Genomic DNA, 22,302 nt, shown 5'->3' on the forward strand with positions numbered 1-22,302 from the left:
ACTGGCCCTATCTTTCATACTACCTAGCTCCAGACCATTTTATATGTTTTGACTTTGGTAAAAGACAGGGAATTTAAATAGGCAATTAGGTACCTAGGATACTGAGCTTGAAGGGGAGAGGAGGGCATGAAAAAGGAAAACGTAAAACAATCTGAATGGTTACTTCCTATTCAGCAGCAAAACAAAAGTATTAAGAGATCAAGTTCCACTCAGTTCTCTCCTCTCAGAAAATATAGGCTCTATTATATGACCCTTCTAAACTCAGACTACACTGCTATAGAAAGACTCAACAGACAACTGCTTCTGGATTACTCAGTTCAAGAGCAACAGTTACAATCCCAAACCCTTTCCTGGAGTAATAGAAATTTAACAATAGTAACCCAAACAGTAGAATGATGCATATTTAATAGATTTTCAGAACATAACTTCCATTAGCTTCATTAACACAAAAATATTAACATTATTTATGTGTATGGGGTTCATCATAAGAGAAGCAAGTTTAAATGTGCTTCATAAATAATACAACTTAACACTAAAATTAAGACACTACCACTAGTTCTAATGTCACCCATATTTAAAATCATTCAGATCCCAGTAGTTAGCTTGTAGGAAGACTTAAGCCTAAGCAGACATTCATGGGCTGAATGCTGAGCTATCTAAATCTACATGTTCTCTGACCAAAACACATACAACAGTCTTTGAATACTACCCTAAGGATTACCTTACCAGGTAAAACTGAAATCAAATACATCTACAGTATTCACTATACTAGGGTTCTCAGAACTGTATTTTATGTAGACCATTCAAGAAACAGTTCTACTAGTTTAAAACAGTGGTGGCTATGAAAATCATTTTCAACCAAATTTTTAAGACAAGTTGTTAAAATAAATACAAAATCATTTTCCTGCAAGATACCTTTTTTCACCCAAATCAGTCCCCTCCCAAAAGTTACGCTATATAAACTATGCCTCTCTCTGATCAAAGACCTTAAAAAATGGCATGTAATGACTTATATTTAAACTAAAATTAAGGTGGGGAAATACAATTTTATATAATAGATTCAAAGAAAAAAATGTTCTGAAAAAAATTTTTCAGTGATGCAACAGAGCTAAAGTTATTTCTTTAGCTCTGAAGGCTTAGTGTAAGCAGCCTTACAGAGAAAATTATCCATAAGTATAAGGATAGATTTTTAAACATTAAAGTACAAATGCACTAATCTAGACTAGGGATCTGCAAATTTCTTCCATGAAGAGTCAGACAGTAATTACATTAGGCTTTACAGTTTCTGTCACAACTATGCAACATGAAAGCAACTATAGACAATTTGTAAACGAATGATCAGGGCTATGTTCCAGTCAAACAAAAATAAGCTGCAGTCGGTTGACCACTGATCCAGACCTTACTTTTTTTAAAGGAAAAACATAACCAGCATCACTACCACTGCTTTAAAGATTGCTAAGCAGAAAGTAAAGATCCCTTTATTCACAAAACTAGCTTTATTAAGTGTTACATGGATTTATTTTTAAACTTACTTTTCTACCTAAATTTTCCATGGGAACCCCAAACTTCAGAATAATAAAATAACTGTTGAATTTGCACAGGAAGATCCTGCAGACTGCCAAGTCCAAAAGAAAACTTACTTGTAACAAAAGTTTCAATTGGAGCATAAATTTTTTATTTTTTTGGCCATGCCGCAGAGGCTTGTGGGATTTTAGTTCCCCGACCAGGGTTTGAACCCAGGCCCCTGGCAGTGAGAGCATGGAGTTCTAACCATTGGACTGCCAGGGAATTCCCTGGAGCATAAATATTTTTTAATGTATAACTTTAAAAGTAAGATTTCTTTGCCATACACAAACTGCAGCCATAAGTCACATTCCTATAGCATTTCGTTAATTGCAAACACAATGCAAAAGTTTTAAAATATCATCATCAGTGTTTATTACACTGGCTATAAAAATTCACTCCCTACAAATCTATGATATAATTCATTTACAACTATGAATGGTACCACCTTCTCCACTTATCAAATTGATAATATAATTCACTTTACTGAATTATAAAATCAATAAAATTTATATAGTTTTATTGTATAGAAAGAATGTAATTCATTCTCCCTACAAATCTATAATATAATTCATTTACAACTATGAATGGTACCACGTTCTCCACTTATCTTTGTACCCAGTAACCCCTAAAATTGTAATGCAGCTTAGGAAACTGCATCAAGTAAATAATTTTTCTTTCTCACAACTATTTCTGGTGGCTGAAATACAATGTGTCATAGGAAAGACAGAGCTCTGGATTCTAGACATAAATTACTGAACTTAATGAAACATTCACATTCATTTATAAACACTTATATACATTTTTACTAGCTTTCCTTATTAGTTGAGTACATATTACTTTGCTAAAAAAGATAAAAAATATTTTTAAAAGCTGGGGGATTTTTGTTAATATTTTAAAAATGCTAATACACAAAATACTTGGCATGCTAGGTATTCACTCTCACGATCACTCTAGAAATGACTAGAAAAATTTTAAGTAGTTTCTATTTTTAAAAATCAGAAAAAAAAAAATCAAAGCTATTTCTACACAAAGAAAATATCCCTCTTTATAGTAGGCCATAAATGTTATACAGTATCTACATTGTTATAATAGACATTTCGATATTCAAATTTTAAGACTTACCGAAAAGGTCCTGTTCTGTTAGCAGATCGAGAATCCCCCCACATCTCTTTCTATGTCAAGAGGGCCCAATAAGTATATCCTTTTGCTACCAAACTCTGGTTATAGCAGTACCTGCACAAAACAAACCACAATAAATGAGTATGTGGGTACATGAAGTAAAGACTAAACCAATTTCCTCCTGTTTGGCTTATCAGGGACCACATCAGCAAGGATATTTTTAGAAGTCACTTTTAAACATTTACATATTAATTTACAGCAACAAAAACACATTTTAAATTTAAATTTTAAAAAGGGCACCATCAATCTCTCAAAGTACTAAGAATGCTTCATAAAACATTTATTAAATTTTCCAACACCCATTCTATATTCCTTTTTGGAAACAGCACCTTACCATGTTTATTTACTACCCTCAGTCCACATGGTTGATCCTACACTATTCAGCATGGCCAATCAGAATAGTCTATTACCACAGTGATTGCTCTGAAGATGAGCACATGACCTAAGCCTAAGAAGTCCTCATAAAACCTCCACTCCAGCTACTGAAAAAGAGGCAAACTTTTTTTTGGTCACACTGCACCGCCTGTGGCATACCAATTCCCCATCTGAACCCTGGCCCAGGCAGTGAGGAGCCAAGTCCTGACCAATGAACCACCAGGGAATTCCCAAAAGGAGGCAAACTTTTACGACCTTGGATTTGGCAATGGTTTCTTACCATGACAACAAAAGAAAAAACAGATAAAGTAGACTTGATCAAAACTGAAAACTTTTCTGCATCAGAGTACACTATCTAAAGAGAATGAAAACACAACCCACGTCAGCAAAAATAGCAGACTATGAAATTCCAAAGCCTTCTTCCTCCACAGAAACGTGAGAAAACAAGCAGTCTGAACCAACTTTGTCCGGCCTTTAAAAAAGTCAAAGCTTTACAATGACCAAATGAATGCTCAATGAAGAAAAAGTCATCCTTTAAATAATCAGAAAGTTTTGGGTGATCCCTGACCCACCCCTCACCCCAGCATGGCAATGGTTTTTGTCTTGAAGCAGTGGCAGCCCACTTTCCCAGCTCCCTCCCTTAAACCAAAAGGAAAGGTGATTTGTAAATTACTATGTACTTCTGTTCTAGTAATGTTCTGTTCTATATGGGGGAGAGGCTAAAGGACTGATGCAAGGTACTTGCCTCTGTTTTACCTAACAGAATTCTGAGGGGAAAAGCGGTGGGCACTGCTAATAAAACTAAAAAGCAGACTATAGACTCACAGATATAGGAGAAGTCACGGTGAAAATACTGTGAGAAGTCAGACATTTCCAAGGCAATATATATACATGAAAAAATTTAGAATGCCACAAGCATACCCAGGCAGGACACATGAGTTCACCTGGACTTACATCCTAGTTTTCCTCACCACAGTGCCCCTTCTACTTACTGCTGTGCTGCATCTACTGGGGGTGGGATCTAGGCAGCTGAGGTGGCAGGCCTTGTCTGCAGGTTCAGATCTTGGCGGTGGTAGTAAATAGGCAAATGAGAGTTTTGACGGTTGAAATGAAAAGTAACTCCACATGAACAGTGGTTGAACAGGGGTCATTCTGAGAGACAACAAGCATCACATTAAGCTATAGACTACAATCCAGTGATGCACTTCTCATGGATTCCTTTAATTTTCAGCTTTACAAGCACACTCCCCCAGAACATAAAGAAAGACTTTGGTTTCTTGGAAACCAACCAGTGGGTTTGGGAATAAAGCCTCCCCATTGTAGGTCAGTGGCCTTTAAGGTTAGAACCATGATGTCAGATGACTCTTTTCGAGCTTCCTCTGCCTTGATTCTTGATTAATCAAATATTCTTGGCAAATACTTTGATTCGGGTCCATCCTGCACAGGTCCAAGAAATCGACCTCTAGCAGCACAATATCAAAACCTGGGGCCATCCCTCTCAAATTATGACCTAAGTTCCAAATGCCAACAAAGCAGACTGGGGGTCCCATTCCATTAGTTTTAGCTATGGTCTACAGCAGGCCTGTTCCTGCTTTAAGCACTCAAATTTTTCCAAAGTAAATGCTTTGGGGCAAACAGGACACTCAGTTATAGCATCAGGGGGTCACGACAGGCGGGGATTGGTGTGAGCATCTACCCAACTAAGATCCAACTATGAGTTTTTAAACAGCAGCAACTTTAATATGCCCTTTTGGAGCTAGAACTAGTGGCTGCTGGAAGTACCCTTGCTCCCTATCCCCTACAAATTCTCATTAAAAAAAAAAAAAAATTAAATGTATTCATTTCAGTTACAGGGCCTTAAAAAGACTGCTCCTCAATTGTGATAGTGGTTTTTCAGGCTTCCTCTCCAGACCCATGCTTTGCCTAGCATCATACCACATTCAAAAGTTAAAATTGAAACTGGATCTACATAAATGTAGAAGCTAAAACTATAATGCTTCTAAAAGAAAACATAGGGAATTCCCTGGCAGTCCAGTGGTTAAGACTTGGCACTTTCACTGAGGTAGCCCAAGGTCAATCCCTGGTTGAGGAACAAAGATGTCAAAAGCCAAAAGGCCAAGTAAAAAAAAAAAAAGACAACCACTGAGATGGTATCAGCAAAGACTTCTATAAAGGAACCAGAAAGCATTAATCATAAAGAAAAATACTAAAGTTAAAATCTGTTCTTCAAAAGACACTGAAAAATGAATAGGTAAACTACAGAACAGGGAGTAAACATTTGTAACACATGTCTCACAAATGCTCACTATTATTAGTCATAAGGAAAACAGATTAAAACCACCGATACACACCCACTAGAACAGCTAAAATTAAAAAGACTTACAAAATCAAATATACAAGGATTTCCAGCAATCAGAACTCAACATATACTACTCAAAAGACCGCCAAATGGTACAACCAATTTAGAAACTGGTCTGAGAAATACTACTCATGACCCAGCAACTGAACGTCTAAGTATCTGCTTAAGATACATGAAAACAAAAGACAGGTAGAAAAATGTTCACAACAACTTTATTCATAATAGCTTTAAAAAAAAAGAGAGAGAACAACCCAAATATTCTCCAGTGGGTGATGACATAAACACTGTTTGGTGTTGGAAAGGGGATCCTCCCTGGGGTAGTGTATTTCACTTAGATATCAAATGGAAAGGTGACTTTTTGGTAAAATGAGAGAAGCATTAGTAAGAAAGCGAAGGGAAAGTCACTCAGTCGTGTCCAACTTTTTTCGGCCCCATGGACTATATAGTCCGTGGAATTCTCCAGGCCAGAATATTGGCGTGGGTAGCCTTTCCCTTCTCCAGGGAATCTTCCCAACCTGGGGATCAAACCCAGGTCTTCTGCATTGCAGCTGGATTCTTTACCAACTGAGCTACCAGGGAAGCCCCCATTAAGGGGAGGTGGAAATGGAGAATCAATAAAAATCATTTTTAAAAAATTATTTTTAAAATTGTGAAATACATTTAAGTTTATCATTTTACAGTTAAGAGGGATTAAGTACATTTACAGTGTTTTGCAACTTTTATCCCCATCCATCCAAGCTTTTTTCATCTTGTAAAACCGAAACCCTGTACCCATTAAACGGTAACTCCCCACTCCTCTCTTAACCTGGTCCTCGGCAACCACCATTCCACTTTGTCTATATGGTTTTTGACTACTCTAAGTACCTCTTAATTGCAGTGGAATTAAAGTATTTCTTCTTTCATGACTGGCTTTTTTCACCTGGCATAGTGTCTTCAAGGTTCATACATATTATAGCATCTATCGGAATTTAATTTCTTTTTAAGGCTGAATAATATTCCACTGTGTACACTATATTTTACCTACTCATCCACTGATGGACATTTGGACTCTCCCATCTTTTGGATAATGTGAACAATGAGCATGCACATACAAATATCTGAGATCAGTTCTTTTGAAGATATATACACCCAGAAGTAGAACTTGTGGGCCATATGGTAATTCTAGTTTTAATTTTTCAAGGAACCACCATACTGTTTTCCACAGCAGCTACATCATTTTACCTTCCCACCAACAGTGCGCAAATGGTTCTGTTATGGACTGAATTGTGTTCCCCACAGCTTCAAGTCCTAACTCCCAGTGTGACTGTGTTTGGAGATGCAGCCTTTGAGGAGGTAATTAAGGTTGACAGAGGCCACAAGGGTGGGGCCCCAATCCAACAGGACTGGTGTCAGTGGAAGAGACACCAAAAATGCATACACAGGGAAAAGCTAACGTGAGGACATGGCCAGGAGAGGGCCTTCTGCAAGTCAAGGAGAGAGGCCCCACCAAAACCTAACCCTGCTCATGCCTTGATCTTGACATCAGTCTCCAAACTGCGAGAAAATAATTTGCTGTTGTTTAGGCCACCTAGTCTGTGGTATTTTGTTATGGCAGCCCTAGTAGAATGACACAAGTGCCAATTCATCCCCATCCTCACCAACACTTACTACTCTGTTGTTTTGTATTTTAATAACAGCCATTCTAGTGCATGTGAAGTGGTACCTCACTGTGGTTTTCATTTGCATGTCCCTTATCATTAATGATGCTGAGCATCTTTTCATGTACTTATTAGCCATTTGTATATCCTTTGGGAGAAATGTGTATTCAAGTCCTTTGCCCATTTTTTGATACAGGTTATTTGTTGCTGTTGTTGAGTTTAGGAGTCTTCTACATATTCTAAATATTAATCCCTTACCAGGCACGTGATTTGCAAATATTTTCTCCCATTTTACCTTTTACCTTGTTGACAGTGTTCTTTGAACACAGAAGTTTTTAATTTTAATGAAGTCCATTTACCTATTTTTCCCTTTGCTGACTGTGCCCTTGGTGTCATATCCTTTAAAAGATCATTCCCCAAACCAATACATAAAGCTTTCCCCTTCAGTTTTCTTCCAAGAGTTTTAGAGTTATAGCTCTTATATTCAGGAGCAAGATCCAATCTTAAGAACAGCATTTGTGGAAGGCAAAGTTCTGCATATTGATTTGTTTAATATACAAGCCCACAATCTTCCTGAAATGTTTTTGTCTACTAGAAGATTAAAGACTGTAGTCTGAAGAACCTACCCATATCTTGTTCTATCACTATCATTTAACTATTTTTTTTTTTTTTTTTAATATTTGGCTGCATTAGGTCTTAGTTGCAGCACAGGCTCAGTTGCTCTGTCGCATGTGGGATCTTAGCTCCCTGACCAGGAATCGAATCCACACCCCCTGCATTGCAAGGCAGATTCGAAACCACTGGACCAGCAGCAAAGTCCCTTAACTCCTTTTTTGACCTATACTACCACTCTGCTTTTGTTTGTAAGCATTCATATAAAACACATAACCGCCCCCCAATACAAAACCTTTAAACATCAGTTGACTAAATAAATGAATGTCCAACAAATATGCTAACTAGGCTCTATTATGTTCCCCAGCACTGTTCATGATGCTGTCCCTGGGTGCTATGGACTATACTGAATGTGTGTGTCTCTCCAAAATTCATATGTTTAAGTCCTAATTTCTGCCTTGATGGTAACTGAAGATAGGGCCTTTAGGAGGTAATTGGGTCATGAGGGTAGAGCCCTTAGGAAAGGGGTTAATGCTCTTCTAAGAAGGAATAAAAGAGAGTGCTCTCTCTCTCTCTCTGTACCATGTGAAGATACAGCAAGAAAGCAGCTGTCTGCAAACCAAAAGGATCTCACCAGGAACCAAACTGTCTGGCACCTTAATCTTAATCTGCCCTGCCTCTGGAACTGTGAGAAATAAATTTGTTATTAAGTCACCCAATCTAGGGTATTTTGTTATAGCAGTCCAAGCTAAGACACTCGCCAATCTTGTCCATTCCCAATTTAATCACTATCACTACCATCTCTACAATTATAATTTCCACATCTCCAAAGCTTAGACTTTCCTATAAAGTCCAAATGTCTGCCAGAAATGGCCATCCTATAGGAATCTCAAGCTCATGTATAAATTAGACGTCACTACTGTTGGGAAACATTTAAACACTTCATTAGAGCCACTTGTTCTTATGAACAGAAATTTTCCAGATTTTAAATATTCTTATATCCTCATCCCTTACATCAGCAAATTACAGTCAGGTTCCTAGTTTAAAAGTGAATTTTATAAGATAGCAAAGTGAGTTTTATAAGATAGCACAGTGTGGTGGTGAAGGGACAGGAGTGCAGTCTCTGGACCTACTGTGCTGGGGTTCACAGCTAGACTGCTGGGAGGGAAATCGTGGCTCGGCCACAAGGTACATCCTTGAGCAAGTGATTTAACTTAATGCCTCAGTTTACTTATCTGTAAAAATCCGGAATAAAGATAATGTCTACTTCATAGTTATCAGGATAAGATGACAATGCAAATTCACTAGAGCAGTGCCTGAAAGATAAATTGCTCAGTAAATGTTACTACTATTTTAAGAGTTTATTTCAAAAATGATTGGAACTTAGAATGTTCCCACTGATGCAGACTCATTTGGCTAAATGACTGACATTAAGGTTTGATTTGCCATAAATTAAATGCAGACATTTTCCATAAATTAAATCATCAGTTCCAAGATTTTCTCAACTATATATTTAAAGCACACATGCAATATATTATGCCAGAAAATACATCCTTTGCAGCCATCTATGACAGAAGTGTTAAGATGTCAACTTAGAAATGTACAAAGTGGTAAACAATTTTTTCAAAATTTTAGGGGTGAAAAATTTTTTAATCCTTTTAGATGGTTCAAGGGAATTTCAAGACCACTGGCCTACGTGAATGTGTTTTAAAGTCAGACTGCCTGGGTTTGAATTCAAACTCCAGCTTCTGGGAATTCCCAGATGGCCCAGTGGTTAGGACTCCATGCTTCCAATGCCAAGACTATAGCTTCAATCCCTGGTCAGGTAACTACGATTCTGCATGCCTCTCAGCATAGTCGAGGGGTGAAAAAAAGGAAGAAAAGATTCCAGCTTTCTATGTGTCTTTGGTAAGTTATATTTAAATTCTATATGCCTTGAAGCTCTCCTCCTACACAACGGGAATAATAGTGGTACCTACCTCATATCATTACTATAAGGAGTAAATGAGATCGTGCATAAGAAGAAGTATATTGATAGCAACATTATTATTATGAATAATAGCCAAACACTGAAAAGAATCCAAATGTCCATCAACAGGCAGATGGATAAACAAACGTGATATACTCACAAAAAAGAATGCAACATGGAAGAATCTCAAAAAATTATAAGTGAAAGAAGCCAGATATCCCAATTGTATGAAATTACATAAAAAACATAAAACTACAGAGGCAGAAAGCAGATTAGTGGATGCTAGGACTTGCAGTTAGAGTGGGAAGTGGAGATTAACAACAAACAGAAACTAGGGAATGTTTTGAGGTGTTGGAAACATTCTAAATCTGAATTGTGGTGATGACTGCATCAAACTGAACAGTTACAGTCAGTGAATTTTATGATATATAAGTCATGCCTCCAAATTTTTTTTGAGAAATTTTAAAGCAACAATGTACTAAATATTATTATTACTGCTGCTATGCTCAGGTGTTTAAAATCACAATCACATTAAGCTGGAAAGGACCTTTGTGAGTATGTCTAACTTTACTCTCTCAAACAAGAATAATAAAGGCAAGAATAGCTGAGGACTGACTCTGCCACAGTTATGCATTTTACATGGGTTCTCTCATTTAATCATCACAGGTCCTCCATGGGGTAAATTCTGTTACAATCCCCACTTCAGAGACTCTGAAAATGAGACTCAAATAGTTTGAGAGGCTTGTCCCAAAACAATATAACTAATAGGAGGAAAAGCCAATCTGCAAACTCAAGACCATCTGATTCCAAAGCCCATCCTAAAATTCATATGAAATTTCATAGGTCTCTGAATAGCCTTGAAAAAGAACATAACTGGAGGACCCTCACTTCCCAATTTCAAACTTACTATAAATTTACAGTAATCAAAACAGTGTGGTATTGGTACAAGGACATACAGAACAATGGACTAGAGATCCCAGAAATGAACTCTCACATACATGGTCAAGTTATTTTCAACAAGGGTGCCAAGACCATTCAAGCAGAAAAGACAGTCTTTTCAACAACTGGGCATAGGGTAACTGGAAATCCACATGCAAAAGAATGAAGTGTGACCCTTGCCCACCACCATACACAAAAGCTATCCCAAAAAGGGTTTAAAGACCTAAACCTAAAATTTAAAACTCTAAAACTCAGAAGAAAACAAACCAGAAGCTTCAGGCATTGGATTTGGCAGTGATCTTTTGGATATGACATCAAAAGCAGAGTCAACAAAAAAAACACACGAACTGGAATTCATCAAAATTAGAAATGTCTGTGTTTCAAAGAACACCAGCAAGAGAATAAAAAGGCAACTCATGAATGGGAGAAAATATTTGCAAACCACATATCTGATAAGGGATTAATATCCAGAACATACAGAAAACTAAAACTCAACAACAAAAGACAACCTGATTCAAAAATGAGCAAAGGACTTGAATAGACATTTCTTCAAAGACACACAAATGGCCAATGAACACATAAAAAGACTCTCAATATCATTAACAATTAGATAAATGTAAATCAAAATTACAAGATGACCACTTTATACCCATTAAGATGACTATTAAAACAAAACCAAACGAATCGAACAGAAGCTAGTAAGGATGTAAAGAAATGTGAACCCTGTGCATTGCTGTTAGGCACATGCAATGCATGCAGCCACTGTGTAAAACATACAGCAGTTCCTCAAAAATTTAGAACAGACTTATCATACGATCCAACAATTCCAATTCTTCCGGGTATAAACCCAAAAGAAAGGAGAGCAGACTCAAGTAGATATGTGGACCCTTCCATGTTCATTGCTTCATTATTCACAACAGCTAAAAGGTGGAAGGTGGAAACAATCCAGTGACTATCAACAGATGAAAAGATAAAGATAATGTAATATAGACATACAATGAAATACTATTCAGCCTCAGAAAGGAATGAAATTCCGATAGATATTATAACATGGATGAACCTTGGAGATATTCTGCTAAGTAAAATAAGCCAGTCATGAAAGGACAAATATAGTATAATTTATGGTTCTATGTATACGGGGTACTTAGGACAGGCAAATTCAGAGAGATGGAAAGTAGGATGGTGGTTGCCAGGGGAAGGGGTGGGGAGAATGGGAAGCTATTGTTTAACGGGCACAGAGGTTCAGTCTGAGAAGATGAACACGTTCTGAAGTTGGATGGTAATGATGGTTGCACAACAACGTAAAGGTACTTAATATCACTGACAGGTACATTTTAAAATGGTCAAAATGGTTAAGATAAAGGGAGGCAGAAGGAAGAGATGCAGGGACTACCTCACACCCATTCAGGTGGTTACTGCCCAGAAAAACTCAGAAAGTAACAAGTGTCAGGATGTGGAAAAATCAGACCCCTTGTGTATTACTGGGGGGAACATAAAATGATGCAACTGCTGTGGAATACAGTATGGTGGGTCCTCAAAAAACTATACACAGAAATTATCACATGACCAATTCTGGGCATATACACAAAGATACCGAAAGCAGGGGCATGAAGAGATATTTGTATACCCATGTTCACAGCATCATTATTTACAGTCGCCAAAGGTGGAAACCCAACCGACCAGCAAGTGAACAGATAAGTAAAATGCAGCCTATACATATCAACTGAGTATTGTTCAGCCTTAAAAGAGAACGTAGATGTCAATTACATCTCAATTTTTTTTTTAATTTAAAAAAAGGAATGAAGTTTGGATATACACTATGACATGAATGAACCTTAAAAACATTATTTTACCTGAAAAAAGTCAGACATGAAAGGATAATTATTGTATGATTCCACTTACATAGGGTACCCAGAACAGGCAAATTCAGAGACAGAATACAGATTAGAGGTTACCAGGGACTAGAGGGAAGGGGCAAAGGAGTTACCTGCTTAATGGTTAGAGTTTCTGTTTAAGGTGATGAAAAAGTTTTAGAAATAGATGTGGTGATGGTTTCATTACATTGTGAATGTAATTTATGCACTGAATTGTATGTGAATTTTACATATAGAAATGGCTTAAATGGCAAATTTCATCACAATATATGCAACAAAATACATTTATCACAACTTTGTAAAACAAAAAAGTACTGTAATATATGAAAAAACATCGAATTAGACACCTTAAATGGGTGAAATGTATGGTGTGTGAATTTTATCTCAACAAAAATTTTTTTCTTTTTAATTTTTTGGCTGCACCATATGGCATGTGGGATCTTAGTTCCCAGACCAGGGATGGAACCTGCGCCCCCTGCACTGGAAGCATAGAGTCCTAACCACTGAACTGCCAGGGAAGTGACAAAAATTTTTTAAAAAGGTAACAGTGGTGGCTAACACTTAGTGAACACTTTCCTCACACCAGGCACTGTCCTAAAAGGATTACGTAAACCTCACAATAACCTTCGAAGTGGCTGCACTTCTTAACCTCATTTCACACATGAGGAAACTGAAGTTAGGTAATTTGTCCAATGTTGCTCAGTTAGTGGAGGAATCAACAGTTCAAACCCTATTAATTTCTAGAGCTCCTACAGTTCCTATCACAGTGCGATAGGAAGGTTATAAAAGGTACCCAATAGATGCCCCCTTAACTAAGTGAATGAAATGAACAACTACTGTGGAAGTCTAGCAGAAAAGTCTATTCTAAGCAAGATGACTCCATGATTTAGATGTTTAAAGTTTCAGAATTTTCCAACAGTTTTTTAATCTTAATACAACTCTGAGTTAGATTATTAACACATTATTTTATGTATTTAAACACTGGCAGAAGAGTATAACCTTGCCCACGTATCTTCAATAAGACAGGAACATTCACTTTGTAACCTCTCCATTGAGGTTACATTCTCCTATGAAAGGCTACAAAAAACTAGGCTCCCAAAGGCAACAAAAGTAACCCAATTCTGGTAACAGAATTCAATGAAGAAGGATGCTACAGATGTCCAAAAACAGCCTATCCTATGGGCTAGGTACCCGGTGATACTAGTTAACCAGGCAAGGTTCAGGTGCAATTTTTGTGTGTTTCACTAAAATGATAACATACCATTAGACATTGCTTGTCCTACCCTCACTTATCAGTTCTTGAAACCTCTCCCTATAGTCCTCACAAGTCTGCTGATGTTGACATTATTAAACCATTCACAGTGGTGGCACTACTCAACAGGAAGTTGAAAACTAACAAACCGAGGGCACAATCCAGAGTTCAGAAAAATGAACCGGGTGACCGGGCGCATCAGAGTCTACTAAACTCCACCTAGATCCCGCAACTCTAACGTTCACAAGCAAACCTGGAATGTGCAAAAAATACAATTACCCTTACAGTTTATGTACCCTACAAAACAAGACCCTTTCCTTTATTTACAAAAAAATGCACGCCCAGAGTTAAGCCCAGTAGCACAAGACCAATTCTAAAGTTAAGAGAAAAACAGACTTATTGATACACCACTAAAAGGAATCTAAAGAGTGCATAATACGAGGAAATAACCCTGTCCTCCCACATTCGCCCAACTGGCACAGGACCCACCAGACCACTCCCCGGGATCCAGGTTCTACAGCCCGGCGAGCTGGGCTCCGAGCTCTCGCGCCCTGTTGTCCGGCAGAGCCCACTCCGGTCTGTCCAGGTCTGAGGGCGAAGCTACGTGCTAAGCACAAGAAAAACTCCCTCTCGAGCGATGCCTCACAACTGGATCAGATTCCTGCAAATGCAGGGGAAAAAAAGAGGAAGAAAGGGCCGCCTGCCTGCAGCCCCTCGGACGAAGAGCACCCAACCGTAACCACGCGCCAGCCACGGACCCTCGAAGCCGGCCGCCCCGAGAGGTAACCGGTAATTCCACCGCCAGGCCGGGCCCCGCCCCGGGCCCGCGACCGTTCTGGGGCGTTCCTCCCGTGGGCGGCGCCTTCCTCACCACACCGCCACTTGGCTCTCTTCTTCCTGAGCGAGGCCGCGGCAGCCCCGCGACACCGAAGCCGCAGCTTCCAGGCCGCGCGGGCCCGCGACGTCCAGAGCGGCCTGGCAGGCCGGCTCCTTCCCCGCTGGCTCCAGCACGCCCTCTCTACCACCCAAAGCCCTTACCGAGGCAGCGCGGCCTCCGCGGCCCGCTCCTCCTAATCCTCAGCTGCCGCCACCGACCCAGCACCGCGGAGACCGGAACTTCCTCCGCGCCGGGCCGCTGCCTCCACAAAAGCGCCGCCGCCTTTAGCGCTCGGCCCGCCGGGAGATGGAGTATCCAGCAGCGGGTCACGCCGACTCCACTCCCGGCGTACCCTGCGCGGGGGCCGGGGGCGGGGCGGGGGTGTGTGCTTGCCTGCGGGGGCGGGGCGTGGGGGGCACGCTATTGCCCACGTCCAATGGGAGGGTGCGCTCCCTGCCCCGGTCCGCTGGGCCTGCTGGGGGTTGTGGTTTGGCCCTTAGCCCACCACCGCTCGTCTTCTTTGGCTCTTTCGAGTATGAGCAAAGCGTGCAGTCTGTGAGTGGCTTGGCTTTCTCGAGATTTGCTCCCTGCCAGAGTGCGGAGAGGACCCTGGCCTGCCTAGCTTAAAAAGGACTTATTCTCCATTAATGTGAAGGAAATGGAAGAGAGCCTTCTCCGCCCTAAGCCTTCCGGGGCAGGAGTTTGTCGCCCACACAAGAGCCTGGCTCCCGACCCTCCCATAGGATAGAGGAGCAGTAATCACACGCTTGTCCTCTTTTCCTTCTGGTGGGTTTTCAAATTAGGCATTCCCAGCTCAAGAATGGAGAAGGCAATGGCAACCCACTCCAGCACTCTTGCCTGGGAAATCCCATGGATGGAGGAGCCTGGTAGGCTGCAGTCCATGGGGTCGCTAGGAGTCGGACGCGACTGAGTGATTTCACTTTCACTTTTCACTTTCATGCATTGGAGAAGGAAATGGCAACCCACTCCAGTACTCTTGCCTGGAGACTCCCAGGGACGGGGGAACCTGGTGGGCGGCCGTCTCTGGGGTCGCATAGAGTCGGACACGACTGAAGCGACTTAGCAGCAGCAGCAGCAGCTCAAGAATATCACTGGTGGGTAGTAGTACTTTGTCCTTCAAAGAGGTAAACATATGAAGGAACTAATTATTTTTGCCTTATGCCCACTCTCTTTGGGCAATAATAATTGCAACCCTTCATCACAACTCTGCTCCTGGCCTTGTGCTGACCCTTCATTATCGCATTTAATCATCAGTGCTATTCACAGATACACTGGTGGGTATCATCTGTCTTAAAGGTTTAGTAGCCCTACCTATAAAGGAAAGCCCTTCCTATCAAGGAAATTCCACTCAGTTTCCAAGAGGCCTTGCTAGCTCACGGGCCATAAATCTGGCCAAGAGTGACTTGTGCGAGGTTGCAGAGGAACTGGAAGTTATCTGCAGATCAGCAATCTAGTGGAAAACAGGGCAGCACAGCTCTCAGTGTGCAGCTCATGTCCAGACTCTTCTCACAGCTAATGTTCTTCAAATGGAAGCTCCAAGCTTCCAAGTGGATTGTACATTGTTGATCTGCTTGTTGATTCCAGCTACCCCGTATCCTCAGACAGTGGCCCCTCAGGGAAGGTAACCTGATTATAGAGCCTGAATTCAACAACATGGGATCAAAGCAGTCTGCTGCAAGGAAAGTCTATAAATCATTCTAAAATAAAGTAATCCTCATCTGTAGAGAAAAGTGATTAGGTTAAGTAGTCTTTAAAGTTACTTTTCCACTCTTCAGGCATCTTGTCTGGAAGTCATTCATTCAAGAACTGCATGAAGCACCTGCTATGTTCCAGGCACTGGATCAGGTTCTGGCATTAGAGGAACTTGAAGAAGGCTGATAAACTTTGCTGCTCTGGTGGTGATGGGGGTGGGGGTGGCTACTGAAGACAGAGGACAAACTAAACAAGATATACAGTCTCTGCTCAAAGGAGTTTGGTTTCCGTAAGGAGGAAGATGGAAAGCTGTTAGGGAGCTCTAAACAGAATAATATCATGATTTCTAGGTAAATAGGATCCCTCTGGCTTGTGTGTGGAGAATAGGCTGAAGGTGAAAAGGGCAGAAGCAGGCCAGCTGGTTAGAAGACTGCCTGGAAAGATGGAAGAATGTGGGAAGAGCAATTTTGGCAGGAAGAGGAGGAGCTCAGTTTTCAGTAGGTAGTTTTTGATGCCTAGTAGACAAGATGTGGAGTTGGCAATTGGCCACATTTGCCTCGAGTTCAAAGTAAAGGTCTTGGAGAAGGCAATGGCACCCCACTCCAGTACTCTTGCCTGGAAAATCCCATGGACGGAGGAGCCTGGTAGGCTACAGTCCATGGGGTCGCTAAGAGTCAGACACGACTGAGCGACTTCACTTTCACTTTTCACTTTCATGCACTGGAGAAGGAAATGGCAACCCACTCCAGTGTTCTTGCCTGGAGAATCCCAGGGACGGGGAGCCTGGTGGGCTGCTGTCTATGGGGTCGCACAGAGTCGGACACGACTGAAGTGACTTACCAGCATTACCAGCAAAGTAAAGGTCAGGGTTAGAGATGCAAATCTGAGAGATATCAGCATATCACTGGTGCTGGTACCTAAAGCCTTGGGCCTGGATGAGATGGCTTTGCGAATGAAGGAGTGAGTTATAGACTGGAGAGCAGAGTTCAGCCCTGAGTCCTGGGGCACACCAGCACTAAGAGGTTTCAGGGAAGAGGAAGAACACCTACACAGAATTGTGGGTACTTTGCTTCCCAAACTGGGCCATTATTGGTGGATCTCTCCCTTATCAGATAGTACTTTGTCCTTCCAAGAGGTAAACATATGAAGGAACTAATTATTTTTGCCTTATGCCCACTCTTCTTGGGCAATAATAATTGCAACCTTTCATCACAACTCTGCTCCTGGCCTTGTGCTGACCCTTCATTATCTCATGTAATCTTCACAGTAACCACATGATATCCTCTTTTGTAGTTATGGAAACCAAAGCCCAGAAAGATTAACTTGCTGCAGCTGGAAAGTAGAAGGTGAAGGTATTCCAACTCAGGTCAGTCCTACTCTAGGGCTCATGCTCTTGACAACTTTCCTCTTTTCCTTAGGGTGATGATGGAGGGTTTTCAGAGGAAGCATCTGGATTTTTCCTTTTTTTTTTTTTAATTTACACTAGCCCATAGTACTTGTAAGGCTGTTAATACTACCTAAGACCAAAAAGTGTGAACTGTTTAGAAGAGCTGATCCAGAACAGCACCCTCACCCAGAATAGGGAGTACAACATCCAGTTGCAGAGGTGGGTTGGCTCACTTTCAGCCCCTAAAATTCTCACACAGATGAACCCAGCAAAGAGGAAGGCCGCTCTGCTGCCTGTGGTTCATTGCTGCCTTGATCACACTTGGGGCCATGACTCTTCAGCACTGACAGTAGAGACTTGATCAAATGTTAAAATGAGAGACAAGAACCAGGAGAGATACAGATGATACAGGGACCACAGGTGAAATTTTCCAGCAGATTAGGAAAGACAGTTGCTTTACCAGGAACTGCAAAAGCATACGGAGAAGGCAATGGCACCCCACTCCAGTACTCTTGCCTGGAGATTCCCATGGATGGAGGAGCCTGGTAGGCTACAGTCCAGGGGGTCGCTAAGAGTCGGACATGACTGAGCGACTTCACTTTTACTTTTCCCTTTCATGAACTGGAGAAGGAAATGGCAACCCACTCCAGTATTCTTGCCTGGAGAATCCCAGGGACGGCAGAACCTGGTGGGCTGCCATCTATGGGGTCACACAGAGTCAGACACAACTGAAGTGGCTTAGCAGCAGCAGCAGCAGCAGCAAAAGCATAAAGGCAGGAAGGAAAACCTCTTTGAAATTTCCAGTAAAGGACTGACTATTATTATTATAAGTTCAGAATACTTCATATTATATAATCTTGTATTTGTAGGCAGGGGAAACTGTTGAAGATGCTGAAAGAGTCATTAAAGAATTTGCCCTGAGTCACACCAGCAAGACAGCAACAGGGCTGGAAAAAATCCCAGCCTCTGGATACAATCGGGCCTTTTCACTTCAGCTGCAACCTCTTCACAGCACCTCAGGTTCTGAAATGTCCACTCCAGTTATGAAAAAAAAGAAATCTGTGGAAGAACAGAGGTCTTTTACCTTTGCACTTCCTCCTGGTAGCTCAGATGGTTAAGAATCTGCCTGCAATGCGGGAGACCAGGTTTGATCCCTGGGTCAGGAAGATCCCCTGGAGAGAGGAATGGCAACCCACTCCAGTATTCTTGCCTGGTGAATTCCATGAACAAAGGAGCCTGGTGGGCTGTGGTCCATAGGGTCACAAAGAGTCAGACACAACTGAGCGAGTAACACTTATTACTTACAACTAGTCCTCATTACTGCTGCTGTAGAGATGACACACTGGGTCCATGCAAATCACGGCCTGGACAAAACAGAAAGGTGAGATTTTGAGGAGCCCCTGACTTGGAGGTGCAGGGTAGCCTAGTGTTTGTGGCAAAGCCCAAGGCTTAAAGCAGTGTCATACAGTGCCACAGAGCCATCACAGAATTGACAAGCTCTATTATCCCAAAAGACCTAGATTTATTTCTTTGTAATTCTATCAGCAAAAGTGACATTTAGGAAGGGTTGTCCCAATATTCAAATATAGGTCAATAGGTAGCTTAAAACAGAGGTTTTTTTTTAAGAGAATTATGTTTTTAATATTTATTTACTTTATTTATTTGACTGTACCAGGTCTTAGTTGTGGCACATGGATCTTTGATCTTTGTTGCAGCATGCAGGATCTTTAGTTTCAGCATGTGGGATCTAGTTCCCTAACCAGGGATTGAACCTCGGCCCCCTACATTGGGCACTCAGAATCTTAGCCACTTGACCGCTAGGAAAGTCCATAGAGTGACGTACGCTCCAGTGTTACAAACTCATTGGGTATATGGTCACTTGCTTGGCTAAGGAGATGCAATATTTCCAAGTGACAGTGGTGCTATCTGATAGAGCTGATGTGCTTGAAAGCAAGAGTGAGACTCAAAGAAACCCTGAGGTCACATGGAGACTGTTGTGGTTGGTTGCATATGTTAGAAATCTTTAAATTTGTCTTTGGGGATCAATTCTATGGGCTGCAACTTCTGGTTAATGGAATGTAGTCAGCATAATTCTGTTCAAATCAGAGAATATGAGATCTTCTTGGCTTATACTCTTGTAATATGGCAGGATTAATGAGAGTAAAACTATATCAGTGATATTTACTTTAAGGGAGGAAGTCTGTCCTCCTGAGCCAATGAGAAGCAAAATTACTGAGTGACCTGTGAAGACTTGGAGAGACTCCTCTTCTTTCCTTTCCAGGGGAACAGATAGTTAAGGAATTGGGCATTTTCTCACATATTCTTAACTAAAAGGGAAGAGAAATCTTCCCTTAAACTATGTGCATGGGTTTAATAGCCCTGAGCAAAGCCATCTCTCGTAAAAGGCAGCTTTCTCACAGTGTCAGTCACAGTCCAGTTTGTGGACGTGGGCTCCAAGTGGCAGCTGTATGAGACTGTGAGAAAAGCCCAGGGGCAGGGCTCCCCGAGTTCCACTGTAGGACTGAGATGGAGACAGGACACTGCATTGGGGTGCTTGGAGCTTGGTGCTTTGGACTTTTTCCTTCATCCCTAAACTGTTGGGTGAATTAACCATGAGGCTATTAAGTAATTTAATTGCTTCAGAGACACATGAGCAGTATCGTTGTTAATCCCTAATTTGATTTCTTTAAAGTACTCTCCAACAATAAAATTGTTGGGAAAGCTTTATGTTGTCCTGTTTGTTTTTTTAATCACTTTGCATCTAGGAAATTACAAATGTTCATAGGAGAGTTTCCTTGCCCTGGCAAATTACCTGGGAAGTTTTAAAAAAGATATGGATGCGTGAGTCCATCCCAGTCCAATTAAACCAAAAGTTCCAGGCATTTGTGTGTTTTAAGTTCTCCAGGTCATTCTATGTGCAGAATTGAGAACTACCATTCTAGAGATTCAAAATCCTCCAAACCAGGCTTCAGCAATACGTGAATCGTGAACTTCCATATGTTCAAGCTGGTTTTAGAAAAGGCAGAGGAACCAAAAATCAAATTCCCAACATCCACTGGATATCGAAAAAGCAAGAGAGTTCCAGAAAAACATCTATTTCTGCTTTATTGACTATGCCAAAGCCTTTGACTGTGTGGATCACAATAAACTGTGGAAAATTCTGCAAGAGATGGGAATACCAGACCACCTGACCTTCCCCTTGAGAAACCTGTATGCAGGTCAGGAAGCAACAGTTAGAACTGGACATGAAACAAATAGGAAAAGGAGTATGTTAAGACTGTATATTATCAGCCTGCTTATTAAACTTCTATGCAGAGTACATCATGAGAAACGCTGGGCTGGAGGAAGCACAAGCTGGAATCAAGATTGCTGGGGGAAATATCAATAACCTCAGATATGCAGATGACACCACCCTATGGCAGAAAGTGAAGAAGAACTAAAGAGCCTCTTGATGAAAGTGAAAGAGGAGAGTGAAAAAGTTGGCTTAAAGCTCAACATTCAGAAAACTAAGATCATGGCATCTGGTCCCATCACGTCATGGCAGATAGATGGGCAAACAGTGGAAACAGTGGCTGACTTTATTTTTCTGGGCTCCAAAATCACTGCTGATGGTGATTGCAGCCATGAAATTAAAAGACGCTTACTCCTTGGAAGGAAAGTTATGACCCCTAGACAGCATATTGAAAAGTGGAGACATTACTTTGTCCACAAAGGTCCGTCTAGTCAAGGCTATGGTTTTTCCAGTGGTCATGTATAGATGTGAGAGTTGGACTATAAGGAAAGCTGAGCGCCGAAGAATTCATGCTTTTGAACTGTGGTGTTGGAGAAGACTCTTGAGAGTCCCTTGGACTGCAAGGAGATCCAACCAGTCCATCCTAAAGGAGATCAGTCCTGGGTGTTCATTGGAAGGACTGATGTTGAAGCTGAAACTCCAATACTTTGGCCACCTGATGTGAAGAGCTGACTCACTGGAAAAGACCCTGATGCTGGGAAAGATTGAGGGCAGGAGGAGAAGGGGATGACAGAGGATGAGATGGTTGGATGGCATCATCAACTCGATGGACATGGTTTGGGTGGACTCCGGGAGTCGGTGATGGACAGGGAGGCCTGGCGTGCTGCTGTTCATGGGGTCGCAAAGACTCGGACACGACTGAGTAACTGAACTGAACTGATTCTAGAGACTCATATATTAAAACGTGATTGAAAAGATGTCCTTTTACCATCAAACCGTGTGCCTACATCCTTTACAGCCAGTGTTGCCAGGCTCACTTATGACATTTATCCAGCCCCCAAACTTTGACTGTCCTTCCACAATTAGTGGAGGAAACTACGCTAGGGAGGAAAGCAAGTCTCTTTTCCTCGAAGTAAACCTCTTGTTGGCTCGGGCAAGAGGAGCTGGGGAGTTTGGGCCTGCCGTCCACCCGGGGCTTTGGGTTTGGGGAGGTGCCTGGGCTTGGCTGGGACCCTACAGAAGGCGGTGCGGGATGCGGCCGCCCCTGGCCTGGGTCAGGCGCCGCCCCGGGTTCTGCCCAGACCCGCGACCCTCCTCGCCCCGCGGAGGCC

The 22,302-nt window shown here is 41.5% G+C and overlaps 1 protein-coding gene across 5 annotated transcripts in view; it reads right to left on the reverse strand.

Annotated features, from left to right (window-relative positions):
• RBM6 (RNA binding motif protein 6) overlaps positions 1 to 14,886 on the reverse strand; it is an 81,133-nt gene extending 66,247 nt beyond the window's left edge. For 4 of the 5 annotated variants that reach the window (XM_081525423.1, XM_081525419.1, XM_081525424.1 and 1 more), the window contains exons 1-2: positions 14,801 to 14,886; positions 2,689 to 2,799 (exon numbers count right to left, since the gene is read on the reverse strand). Coding sequence is in view for 2 of the 5 variants with exons in the window: in XM_081525419.1 (XP_081381545.1) it covers positions 2,689 to 2,732 (44 nt within the window). In the remaining 3 variants the exon portion in view is untranslated. Of the gene's footprint in view, positions 1 to 2,688; positions 2,800 to 14,251 lie in introns of all 5 variants that reach the window. The other variant, XM_081525420.1, reaches the window with a different exon arrangement.
• Positions 14,887 to 22,302: the final 7,416 nt, after the last annotated feature.

The sequence above is a fragment of the Giraffa tippelskirchi genome, chromosome 9 (assembly GCF_054371585.1).
Source record: "Giraffa tippelskirchi isolate mGirTip1 chromosome 9, T2T-mGirTip1v1.2.pri, whole genome shotgun sequence".
Taxonomy (NCBI): Eukaryota; Metazoa; Chordata; class Mammalia; order Artiodactyla; family Giraffidae; genus Giraffa; species Giraffa tippelskirchi.